Source organism: Sardina pilchardus, chromosome 3, assembly GCF_963854185.1.
Source record: "Sardina pilchardus chromosome 3, fSarPil1.1, whole genome shotgun sequence".
Lineage (NCBI taxonomy): Eukaryota > Metazoa > Chordata > Actinopteri > Clupeiformes > Clupeidae > Sardina > Sardina pilchardus.
Window position 1 is genome coordinate 20,315,157 of NC_084996.1, and position 12,970 is coordinate 20,328,126.

Sequence of the window (12,970 nt, forward strand, 5' to 3'; positions counted from 1 at the left end):
TGTTGTATCAGACACACTATTTTTATATCTCTATTTCTTTAAGGGTGTAAACATAGATCCTGTACCTTAGTTGTGCCCCCCTCTCCCATCTCCACCGAGACTTGTGTTCCTCCTGCTTCAAACTGCAGATGTCTGACAAAATCTCTTGGGCCTGAGGGAACTTTCTCAACAGTTACTTGAAAGTGAGGTAATTGTGATTGTCCCCTGACTCTAGCCAGTGTCAGACTACAGGCACCTGGGTATTTGAAGGTCTGTCCATCAAAAGTGCGGTAGGACCCAAAGCCCTCCACCCAGCAGGTGGAGTAGCTGACAGGTCTGCAGCCCCGCACACCACCATGGACCCCACACACCTCAAGCTCATTGCAGCTGTGTGCCTGGCAGGTCATTGACCCTTGAGTACAGTGGCAACGCCTCCCACAGTCCTGCTCTAGCACCACTGTCTCCCCAGCTGTGTAGTACCGCGCCTCGAAGGTGCAGCCACAGTCATTCTGCCGAACACATTCCCCACCGCTTAGGACATAGCCAGCATTGCAGATGCAGCTCTCCAGGTTGGGCAGAGGACAATTCTGGGGGGCGTTGGGGTTGCTGCAGGTTGCAGGGCACCCAGTTCCTTGAGACTCAAAGTGACTGTTGGTGGGACAAGGGATCTCTGTAGAAGCAAATATGAAAATAAAATTAGTAGTAGTAAATTGAACATTGTCAAAAATGTTTACCGGATACAGTACATTTACAGAGTCAGTACCCACCACAGAATCCCGGGCTTCTCCACTGGCCCAACTGGATGCCCTCTTGTTGGCACTGGGCAACGTACACATTGAGTGCTTGGCAGAGAATGGGCTGGTAGCCATCACCCACACAAAGATCATACACACAGTTTTCTACAAAGTTCTGTGGAGACACCCTTGAGTGGCAGGAGGCAAACGGGCCGACACTGTTGCTTAAGATACCACAGTGGGCCGTGTTTCCATAAAGAGTCCTTTGACTATCGGTACAGGCAGCACAAGCAAGTCCTGCACATCGCACGTCCTGGCAGCTAGGGTCAGTGTCCCCTTCCACCTTCCAGCTGTTAGCAAACTCCACGTCTGAGCTCACAAGCTGTCCACCGCGGGTTCTGAAGTCATCGTAAGGGTGGTGGTTGAAGTTGCCACACAGGCCGCAGGTTGCGTTCTGGTACTCATAGGGTACTGAGATTTTGGCATGGTGATTGGCATCGTAGGTGACCAGCAGGCCAAAGTCTGTACTCACAGCCACAGTGAAACCTGATTGGTAGACTCGGATGGACCCATGTCGGAGGGTAAATGGGGTCGACACAAAGCTTCCATTCACCTGAAGGAGATTGTTACCATTAACACTTGGCCAATTGGAGAAGAACAGTTTGGACTTTGTTTGAAAGTTGTGAAATATGATGCCTGAGAACATTTACTTTGTATTATTGTGGTACTTACCTTTGCTTGGTAAGGATGGTCTTTGACAAGTTCAATTTCCTCATCATAAACCCACACTCTTACAAGATGAGTCCAAGACACACGTGTGCTTGCCCGATTTTCATTCTTCCCTTCAATCCGGTAGTACGGCAGTCCATTGCCACAAGCCTAGTGGACATTCAAGAACATTAAGCCTTGAGCTCTAAACAAATACAAACATAAAGAAACTTAATGAACTCATATCTTTAAAGGCAGTAGAGGTATAATACCTCTGAGAGGACGTATGTGCAGGTTCCCTGGAAGTGAAAGAGTTTCCTGTCAAAGGTGTTGTAGTGGGGGTCTCCAGAGATGGTGCAGGTGCGGCGCTGAATATTCTGGCAGGAGTACTGGAAGGATGCTGGACGACACGCCTGGGAGAAGCTGCAGGGCTGCTGCTGGCACTGGAGGAGGCCTCCACTGACGCAGGTGCATCTCTGCTGACAGGTGTCATCTCTCCAGAAAGAGTCCCCTATCTGCACAGATGTGCCTGAAGGAGTTCCAGATGTGCTAACAGTTAGTGTCCTCCACCAAACGTTCACATCGTATTTATTACCACTTTAGTATACTCCCACACTAATCATGTTTTATATTGTACTGCATGTATGTGATGTCTCTAATATGATATCCTAGGTTTTAATTTATTATCTGACTCTTTTTCCAATTTACTACTTGTTTCACTAATGTTTGACTTAAAAAAAAATGGTGGTGGAGGTTTAATTTTACAAGTTCCAATGGTGTATTTACAGATACTAAGACTTGCAAATGTAGAGGAAAAACATACCATTGTATTGACAGGCCCGTGAACCATGATCCGTTCTGAAGGCCCAGCGACCTGGTATATTAACATTGCTTGAGGACGTTAAATTTGTGACGTCGTACCCGAACGTAATTGAAAAATGATGTGTAGAGTTGATTGTGTCATAGCCAGCCTGAAAACAGCATTGACATTTGAGTTAGTTTCCACTTTGCTTCATTTCCAATTCATGTCAGAATTAATATTGCTTTTCGTACCTGCACGTCATGCTGGGCTGAGGCAATGTCACCATAGTTCATCAGGACAAACGTGTATTGACCACCAGAGATCAGAACCACTTGGAAGGATGTTTCCTAGAGTATATACAGTATTTCATTGTTATTCTGTCTGTAAACGGTATGATTCTATTTTGCACACAATTTGTCACTCTTAGTACTAAAACATTCACATTCTAATACATGTACTTGTATTGCACTGTCTCTATTTAGTCAAACTCTGCTTGGGCTTGAACCCCTAACTTCTACCACTTTGGATTGAGAGGCAGACATGCTTGCCACAGAGATGCCTGTGTATGCCTGAATGTACACTTGAACACAAACATAAGTGCATGTATGCTTAAAATTACATTTGTACACAAACATATATATAGGTCTTACAAATATACAGGTCTGTGTATTTGAATGACTTACTGTTCCTGAATACTCAAAGTATGCCACTCTGTCCCATGTTGCAACAAAGACCCAGGAAGCTGAGAAGCTCAACCCAGGGAAGTACTGGTTAATGTCCGTAGTGGCTCGCTGGAGAACTCTGCCACTGGTGTACTGCCGGTGGGATATGACGCCGTTGCCTCTGTTGTCGATGTCGGTCCAGAACGGGGCAATGATATCTCTGTTTCCATTTGCTGGGAACTGGAAAGGGCTGAATCTGTCCCAGGCAGAGTTAAAGGTGAGGTGGCCGTTGTTGTTCACCTGCAAATACAGAAACTGTTCATGGCAAGGAAAGCCTCTGTTCTTCAGCTCATACCTTCATTATTAGTCAGTGTGATGCATTTTTTTGTTTTGACACCATGTATATTATCATTTTATCTATTAAATGCGTTTTTTTTTTAATTTATTAACTATTCATGATAGGCGCTATAATAAATCAACTGTCACAAATGTGTCATTATCAAATGGTTTATGTATTTGTGTGAACTTACAAACATCTGTTGAGTTGTGTTTCCAAAGAATGTGAATGGTCGAAGCAGACTGATCACAGAGGAACTTCCATCATCCAAACGACTATTCAGTATGTCACCATGTCCATACGGGTAGAATACAGCTGTAAATATTATTTAAGGATAAGTTGTTGATTATCTCTGCCAGGTTAAATAGTGCAATATGTTTTTTTTTTTTATGGAAAATATATAAGATAAGATATAGATACAGTAAGATATCATAAGATATGAGAACATAAACTAAAGTAACTTGTAAAAACCTTTTAAAACTAAAAGAACTAAGAGGGTGGGTGGTGATCCAATCATTTGAAGTGTATGTTACAGTAAGTTTAACTGTCTGATGATTGTGTTGTGCATGTGACAAGTGACAAGGAAGTGGATGATGTGAAAAAGTGAAACACACAAGGCATAAAGGCAAACAAAAGTAAACAATGTCTTTCAACATGGCGAAAAAAGCAGGTTTTTCATACAATGAAATACGAAATAACGCCAAAAATGCCATTAAAAAAAAGCTGAAACTGATGGTGAGTAAGTACTGGCTTAAACTCTTAACTGGCTTAAACATGGCTTAAACGGTAACACTTTACATTACGGCTCGCTAATAAGGTGGTAATTGTATAATTTCTATGTAATTTCATGGTAACAATCCCTTGTTACCACTTATTACAAGTAATTTCCATGCAGTTTCTAGTGCAATTACTCTGCAGTTTCTAGGTAATAGCGCAAGGGTAATTAAGGTGGTAATTTCTATGGTATTTTTTTATGTAATTTCATGGTAATAATATTTTGTAGCCCCTTATTACTAGTCGTTTCTATGCAGTTTCCAGTGCAATTACAGTACTCTGCAGTTTCTAAGTAATAGTGATGCAAACAGCTTTCATTTTAAGTTTAATAAAATGGTAATGATTTTAAAATGAATCTAGTTCTTGAAATGATAGTCCAGGATTTACTTATTGTTTTTCTTTAATTACCTGAAAAACAAGGAGGTAATTTCCAGGAAAATACACAGCGTCAGGGCCGTAAAATACTACTTATTTCCACTCAGTTACTTAGTTATTACCATCTCTGATCTGATAGGTTACCGTGTACTGACATTCAACACACAACCACATGTTGAGCACAACCTTAACTTTGTTCTGCAAAAAAACATTGTTTTCACACATTTAACATGTTCTGCAATAATAAAACAATATAATCAAATTCTGAAACAGTAGCAGCTAGGCTAAATATTTTATTTGCAGTGCACCCTAAACCTACCAAAACATTCATACAGGTACAGAGGTGACGTGTTTGTTACAGATGAAAATATTATAATATTTCGTTGACTTCTTTGGGTCAGAAGCTCCTCTCGGAATAACGAAGTCGTCCTTCTCAAAATGATGACAGCAGACACGGTAATCCATCACTCTAGCGTTTCGATTGAGGTGTCAATGTCCACATTCAAAACAATAAGCCACTGGAGACCGACCGTATCGCAATGACAGCTGATGAAAACTTGCTGGATTGTAAACTTTTAATTTTTGTTTCGCGAACCACTCTGTCTTCCTTGTCCTCTTTCTTCTGTCTGTAGCATATCTCACCAGAGAAAAGACGGGCTCTGAATTTGAGCACCGGACTACCTGTAGTCTCTTCCTGCAATAGCTCCCGTGTGTGCTTCCGTGTGAGAACTCGCGCGACATTTCTGTGCTTCAGATAGAGTTGCAGTCTCGAACAAAGTGTGTACAGACTATTCCAAAGTTTACAGACTGACTGGTGCTTTGTTTTATGTGTAGACACCTCGAGTTAGCTGCTGACGAGGTTTTGCGCTGTTTCGAGCAATGTTAGTGGTTTAATTTTGAAAGCGTAGCCTATGGCTTTATGCCACTGTTAGCGATTTTGGGCTGTAGCTCATGCTAGCTCTGCAGGCTAGCCTACTGTGTGATCAACGAAAAATACTTCTTCCATGGCTTAGTGAAATTTTTGGCGGACTTATAGGCTACTTTAAATGTTGTATGTTAAATGTTAACTTTCTTTTTTTGCAGAACAAAGTAATAAAGGTCGTACTCAACATGTGTTTGTGTGTTGAATGTCAGTAGGCTACAAAATAGCCTATTTCAGATCAGAGATGGTAATAACTAAGTAATTGAGTGGAAATAGGTGATAATGTATTTTACGGCCCTGATGCTGTGTATTTTCCTGGTAATTACCTCCTTGTTTTTCAGGTAATTAAACAAAAACAACACTAAAAATGTCATAAAGATAATTTATGGGTTTATCAACACAGCTAGGTAATTAAATAGGAAGAGGCAACCCAGCAAACACGCCCTTGCGGGGCCCATATGGGGCCCATGCGGTATTTCTTCGGGTAGTGTGGGCTAGGGCCAAACCCATACAAACCCATGCAGGGCCAGCGTGGGCTTGCCCAGGTCAGGACCAAACCTTTGGGCTCTCTGTGGGCTCTCTTTGGGCAGCCCACAATTAGCTGATTGCCCCCAGAAAGCCCCTGCTGGCCCAGTGTGGGCTGCCCATGCGTGGCCATTACAGGGCCCACGCTTTTGAGCGTGGGTCTAGAGAGGGCTTAGGGCTAGATGAGGGCAGCCCATTAGGGGCCTGTGCGGGCCTAGTTAGGGCTATTAGGGCTAAGTGAGGGCTGCCCCTGCGGGGCCAGCACTGCGGGCCCAGCGCTTTGCCGATGAGCAAGCCCTCAGGGGCCCACCGTGGGCAGCCCGCTAGGGGCCCCAGCGGCAGCCCACAGTGAGCCTACAAGGGGCCCGCGCGGGCTTGCTTGCTGGGAATAGTGCATTTTACAGCTCTGATACCATATAGTTTCCATAAAATGACTTCACTTGTTCCAGATTAGTTACAGGCACATAATGTCTTCTTTACCAGCTTACTACGACAATGACTTGGTTTGTCTCTTTTTTAGTAGGCTAATAACTAAGTAATTGGGTGGAAATAAGTGATAATGTATTTTACGGCCCTAGGCCTGATGCTGTGTATTTTCCTGGAAATTACCTCCTTGTTTGTCGTGTAATTAAACAAAAACAATAAGTGAAGTTTCAAATAATTACCATTTTATTATACTTAAAATGAAAGCTGTTTGCATCGCTATTACCTAAAAACTGCAGAGTTATTGCACTGGAAACTGCATGGAAATAACTTGTAATAAGTGGCTACAAAGGATTATTCATGAAATGATAAAATACCATAGAAATTACCATAATGCTGTTTGCATTGCTATTACCTAGAAACAGCAGAGTAATTGCACTAGAAACTGCATAGAAATTACTGGTAATAAGTGGTAACAAGTGGAAACAAGGGATTGTTACCATGAAATTACATAGAAATTACCATACAATTACCACCTTATTAGCGAGCCGTAATGTAAAGTGTTACCGCTTAAACTCATGGTGAGGAAGTACTGTTCACCAAGTTTGGTAAAGATCCCTTAACCAGTATGGGAGATAATTATCAGCTAATATCAAGATGGGCAAACATACATTTTTGGCCCCAAAGTCATTGTACCGTGCTCCATTCAAAGCCCTATACTGTATATATATTTTTTGGTAGCCTACAAATCTGTGCTGTAGGCACCAAACATTCTTAATCTATGGAAAAGTATGATTCAAATGATACCAATGCTTTTGCTCTATTTATTTCTACCTTTGACCCTTATCTTCTGTAGGCTAATTCGCTCAGACTATTTAAAAAAGCTGAAACTGTGGCTTTAATGTGTGCATCAATTGTGTGCATTAATGTCCAAGGATTTCTGAAATCATTGCCTACCTTGTGCTGCTGACAATTCACCTGTTGAAAAAGAACATAGCATGACAGCATCAATAGAGAGAAGACACATAAATTAAATGTGATGTTAGATCTGGTGTGAGCTTCAAGAGGCCTTACCCATCATCAGCACCGCTGTAGATAGGACGCACACACACACGGGGAGGCCCATGGTGACTGCTGCACCTGGTCTCTCTCACAAGCTGATCTTCTAGTGTGGACCCAGACCTCTAATAACTAGACAACAACATCACATCCACAACCACGCAAGTGAACACTTCATTACTATTATAGTAAGATACTAAAAAAGTGAATATTTCATTACTATTACAATAATAATATGTGAATATTTCATTACGATTACGTAAGATAATGAACATTCATTGTGTATGAATGTTTCTTCTTTTCTGTGTCTATTTTCCTGCTCTGTGTAGTGGCTGGTCTCATAACTTGTTTTATGCCTTTGTGTACTGTTTCTCCTCAATTCTCCATCTTACCAGCTGGTGTCACTGGTGTTATGCAATCCAGCTATTGGAACACTTGGAGTGACACACATACACACACACACACACACACACACACACACACACACACACACACACACACACACACACACACACACTAGCACACGCACGCATGCACACACTAGCACACATAGGCACGCACACACACACACACTTCACACACACTTCTACAGGTAACTGTTCTCATTCACCCTATTGAGACACTAGCGTAAAGGTTTTGCCCTTTTTCTATCCTTTATGATATCATCTGTTTTTGTCACACAGTACTGACACTAGCATACACTTCTATGTCTTATCTATACAGCATATCTGTGCTTTGGGGAACCCATAAGCTTAAGCTAGTGTTGCAAATCTTACTGTAAGGCCTTAGAGGTTACAGTTTTTTACAATCACTTTGCTACTATTTTCAGAACCTTGATGTCATTTTTCACAACTCTAGACACAAAATTCACAACCAATGATCAAAATGCACATTTTTCAAAACTCTAACCCTTTTCTCAATTGCTTGGATACAATACACATACAACTTAGATAATTTGTTCATTCAACAAAACTCACCTGTTCAATATGATACAACTTAACATCAAAGTACTACTATTTCAAAAGGCAATTCACACATTACATTTCAAATGAGCGTCTATTCATTTCCTTACAATGATCTAACTATCAATTGATACAACTGCTCAAAATGATAAGTAACTGTTGCATTACTCTTAATGCATAGTTGTATGGAAACAGACACACAATCTTCCATGTTTACTGCAAATCATGAAAGTTTCAAGATACAATGAGATTCACTGTCACCAATTAGCGTGGAGCATGAACCAATTAGACTACAATATCCATGGATGTAGCCTAATATTTTATATCTTTATATACAGTAAAATAAATATATATATGTTATATTTTATATTTTCATCAGGCTGTCTTTTCTTTTCTATTTCATAGCTATTTTTTTTTTTACTTTAATTCAAATAAACCTATGTTGTGATTGTACTGTAGTGTTTTGCATCAATATATTACAAACTTTGTTCAATGATTCCACTGTGTCTGTAGTATTCTCTCTACTATTGCAGTACTTTTACAGAGATGTGTTTACTGTACTGTTCCTGTAGTACCATAATGAAACCTGTATCACCTATTTTGCTCTACAATATCTAATGATTGTACGAACAATGACACAATGAAACTATAGGTTACTTGTGTGCGGGTGATCTATAGTTATGTTTCAGTGGCATTTCACAGTAAATTTGTTTTTTGAACCAATGATTGTGCAAGTGCAAGATTTCTTTGAAGATGTGAATGCACAATCTAATGTTTTGAATATTAGATAACCTGTGTTACAAGTGGTAACCGTTTTGAGTTTTGTGTCTAGAGTTGTGAAAAATGACATCAAGGTTCTGAAAATAGTAGCAAAGTGATTGTAAAAAACTGTAACCTTAGAGGTTAGAGGTGAAAAAAGATAACAAAAATGTAATTACAACTACATCAGCAAATATAAGAATGCCAATCATCACTGTGCATCTAATTTGAAATGATTAATGGTAATTAAATGTGATTTAATTTCAACATAAAAAAGTATACAGTATGTTACAGTTTTTTACAATCTTTGCTACTATTTTCAGAACCTTGATGTCATTTTTCAAAACTCTAGACACAAAACTCAAAATGGTTATCACTTGTAACACAGGCTGTCTAATGTTCAAAACATTGCATTGTGCATTCACATCTTCGAAGAAATCTTGCACTTGCACAATCATCGGTTAAAAAAAAAATACTGTTAAATACTGTACCACTGAAACATAACTATAGATCACCCACACACAAGCAACCGATAGTTTCACTGTGTCATTGTTTGTACAATCATTAGATATTGTAGAACAAAATAGGTGATACAGGTTTCATTATTGTGCTACATGTACAGTACAGTAAATACATCTGTGTAAAAGTTCTGCAGTAGTAGAGCATATACTACAGACACAGTGGAATCATAGAACAAAGTGTGTAATACTGTATATTGATGCAAAACACTACAGTACAATCACAACATTTTTTATTTGAATCAAAGCAAAAATAATAAGCTATAAAATAGAAAAGAAAAGACAGTCTGATGACTATTGTAAAATATTAGGCTACATCCATGAATATTGTAGTATAATTGGTTCATGCTCCACGTTAATTGGTGACAGTGAATCTCGTAACAGTATCTTGAAACTTTCATGATTTGCAGCAAACATGTCTTGTTTCCATACAACTATGCATTAAGAGTAATGCAACAGTCACTTATCATTTTGAGCAGTTGTATCAATTGATAGTTAGATAATTGTAACGAAATGAATAGACACTCATTTGAAATGTAGTACTTTGATGTTAAGTTGTATCATATTGAACAGGTGATTTTTGTTGAATGAACAAATTATCTAAGTTGTATGTGTATTGTATCCAAGCAATTGAGAAAACGGATAGAGTTTTGAAAAATGTGCATTTTGATCATTCGTTGTGAGTTTTGTGTCTAGAGTTGTGAAAAACTACATCAAGGTTCTGAAAAGTGATTGTAAAAAAACTGTAATAACACACACATCTGAATTGTTTTAATTCTGGTTGCAGTAATATAGTTTGAGAGTGGTTCCTCAAACTGACACTCCTAAAAGGAGACTAAAAGGAGAGTTGAGAGGATGTTTTATTTCGGCATTGTGCAAATCAATTAACCACCATTTACTTTTAGAAAGTCTTTGCTTTTAGTTGCTACCCTCTTTGGTAACACTTTGCGGTAAGGGTAAATGAATCATGATTTACAGTATGCATTATTAATGGCTTAATATCTCATGAATCATCAGGAATTGACATGAGTTCACCATATGTCATTCATGACCTCATGCATGAACAACGCATCAACTAAAGCATTAAGTATGGTGGCTACATCATTATGAACTATGGTTTATTAAGCATGATCATGATCATTTTTCTGTACATGAATCATAATGAATTCATGCATGTAAGCCTTCCTGAATTATTAGGAGATTAACTAAGCATTATTTACTATGACTGTTGGGCTTAATTTGTACAAACTCTCTAAACACACTTTCTTAAACTCTTTCTCTAAACACACGTCATTATTCACCACTTTAGTTGAGGGGCCACAAACATGATGAACTCATGAGTAACTAATACTTAGTTAATCCCCTGATATTTCAAGAAGGCTTACATGCATGAATTCATGATAAATTATGTACACTTATGTCAAAATATCATCATGATCATGCTTAATAAACCATAGTTCATAATGATGTAGCCACCATACTTAATGCTTTAGTTGATGTATTGTTCATGCATGAGGTCATGAATGATATATGGTGAACTCATGTCAATTCCTGATGATTCATGATATATTAAGGCATGAAGTAATGCACAAATTATGAATGAATTCATGTATGAATTCATGATGATTCATGTACCCTTACCGTAAAGTGTTACCTCATCTTCTATCAATCATGATATGCCCCACCCATCCACCATCAGGTTCGGTTAGTTTTCATTTCTTGTGACATCCAACTGACACCCACCCTTCATACCGTATTTGATGACGCAGTCTGGTCACTTGCTAAACCTCTTGTACTGTAGCGTCAGGTCACACAAGCGAGAACAATAGGCAGCTAAATAATGCTCCAAATCTGGCTCACATTCTAGTGAAGGAAAATCTAGCAAGGCCATTTTCAAAGGGGTCTTTCAACTCTCGCTCTCCCTCTCTCGTTCTCTCAATTTAATTTTCAATTTTCAATTTAGTTAGAGCGCCAAAACATTCTACATCATGTCACTTTACAGAGTGTTAAACATTCAGAGAGGGCCCCAGCTGTGACGCAACTACTGGCTGGGGCACCTGCACCGTACGCCGGCGACCGGGGTTCGATTCCCACCCTGTGGTCCTTTCCGGATCCCACCCCTACTCTCTCTCCCATTCACTCCTGTCACTCTCTACTATCTCTGTCATTAAAAGCATTAAAAGCCCCCAAAAATATACTTAAAAAAAAAAAAAAAAAAAAAAAAAAAACATTCACCCATGAGTAACAGGGGCGATGAGTTCCCTAGAATTGGAGTTACATATTTGAAGAAACCTCGGACAGATCCACGACTCAAGGGCCCAACCCATCTGCCTAGGGTCAGTTACAGTACAGTACAGTACAGTAAGGCAATTTTGGACCTTGCTGAAATTCAATGGGCACATACTGTATAGGACCTTGACTGTTCAATTGGACATGATATTGCTTGTTCAGTGTAAAATCTGTGTTCAACGTTTTAAAAGCTGTCTTTCAGCAATGGTGTTGGAATTCCTTGGAGTTCGATTTACACTAACCCTACATTATTACATTATGCTATCCTAAAAAAAATGACATTCGTTATCCTTGGGGTCAATTTGACCCCAGATAAATAAACTCTCAAAAAATTATTATAATTCATATTGTTACCCAGTTTTTGTTTTGTTTTGTTTTGTTTTGTGGTACAGTAGGTACTTAACAAGAGTGTAATGACCACCATCAAAAGCCCTACAAGATAATCCCACCCTCCCCCACACCCCTTTATGAACCCTGGCTGGCAATATTGCCCATTCAGTGTCAGCAGTCCAAAGGCTGACTTTTTTTACCTTTTCAGTGCTGCCAAAATAGCTTATATGTAATATGTACTTGTGTACAGTAATAATGATAATAACTAAATGTTCTCATACTATTACAATAATAATATCCATAATGTGTAAAATATTAATTTACCTCATGTTTCATAAAAATGGGCTCAAATTGACCCCAAGAACACCAATGTTGCAAATATTTGTACAGGACATTGGAAACATATTGTTGTGCAAATTTCATGATTACTCTGTTGTACCCTTCAAATGAGGAAAAGTCATGAAACATGAAGCAAAACAAAAAAAGTGAACTATATATTTTATGATGTTTATGATGATTGCTTAAACATCAAATTGACCCCAAGGATAACATGAGGGTTAATTCCGCAATTTTATATTTGAAAATCCACTATTAAAATCCATGATTAAATCACAGTAGCAGCTGTATGATTAATATAGGTCTTTACATTGTTTGATCACGTTAATTTAATTATGCATCAAATATCTAATTAAATGATTTACTCAAAGATGTACCCTACCAGTATTCAGGCAGATGTCGTGCAGCACTCTTGTCAGATCTGGTCACAGACCTGAGTTCCCTTTGAATCTATAATTTCTAGTCCAGCCCATGTC

The 12,970-nt window shown here is 39.0% G+C and overlaps 1 protein-coding gene across 1 annotated transcript in view; it reads right to left on the reverse strand.

Moving 5' to 3' along the window:
- LOC134075932 (IgGFc-binding protein-like) overlaps nt 1-5,951 on the reverse strand; it is a 55,558-nt gene extending 49,607 nt beyond the window's left edge. The window contains exons 1-9 of the mRNA XM_062530958.1: nt 5,852-5,951; nt 3,416-3,537; nt 2,907-3,185; nt 2,475-2,570; nt 2,245-2,392; nt 1,694-1,950; nt 1,446-1,592; nt 747-1,326; nt 66-649 (exon numbers count right to left, since the gene is read on the reverse strand). Of these exons, the coding sequence (XP_062386942.1) occupies nt 66-649; nt 747-1,326; nt 1,446-1,592; nt 1,694-1,950; nt 2,245-2,392; nt 2,475-2,570; nt 2,907-3,185; nt 3,416-3,537; nt 5,852-5,951 (2,313 nt within the window). The remainder of the gene's footprint in view (nt 1-65; nt 650-746; nt 1,327-1,445; nt 1,593-1,693; nt 1,951-2,244; nt 2,393-2,474; nt 2,571-2,906; nt 3,186-3,415; nt 3,538-5,851) is intronic.
- Nucleotides 5,952-12,970: the final 7,019 nt, after the last annotated feature.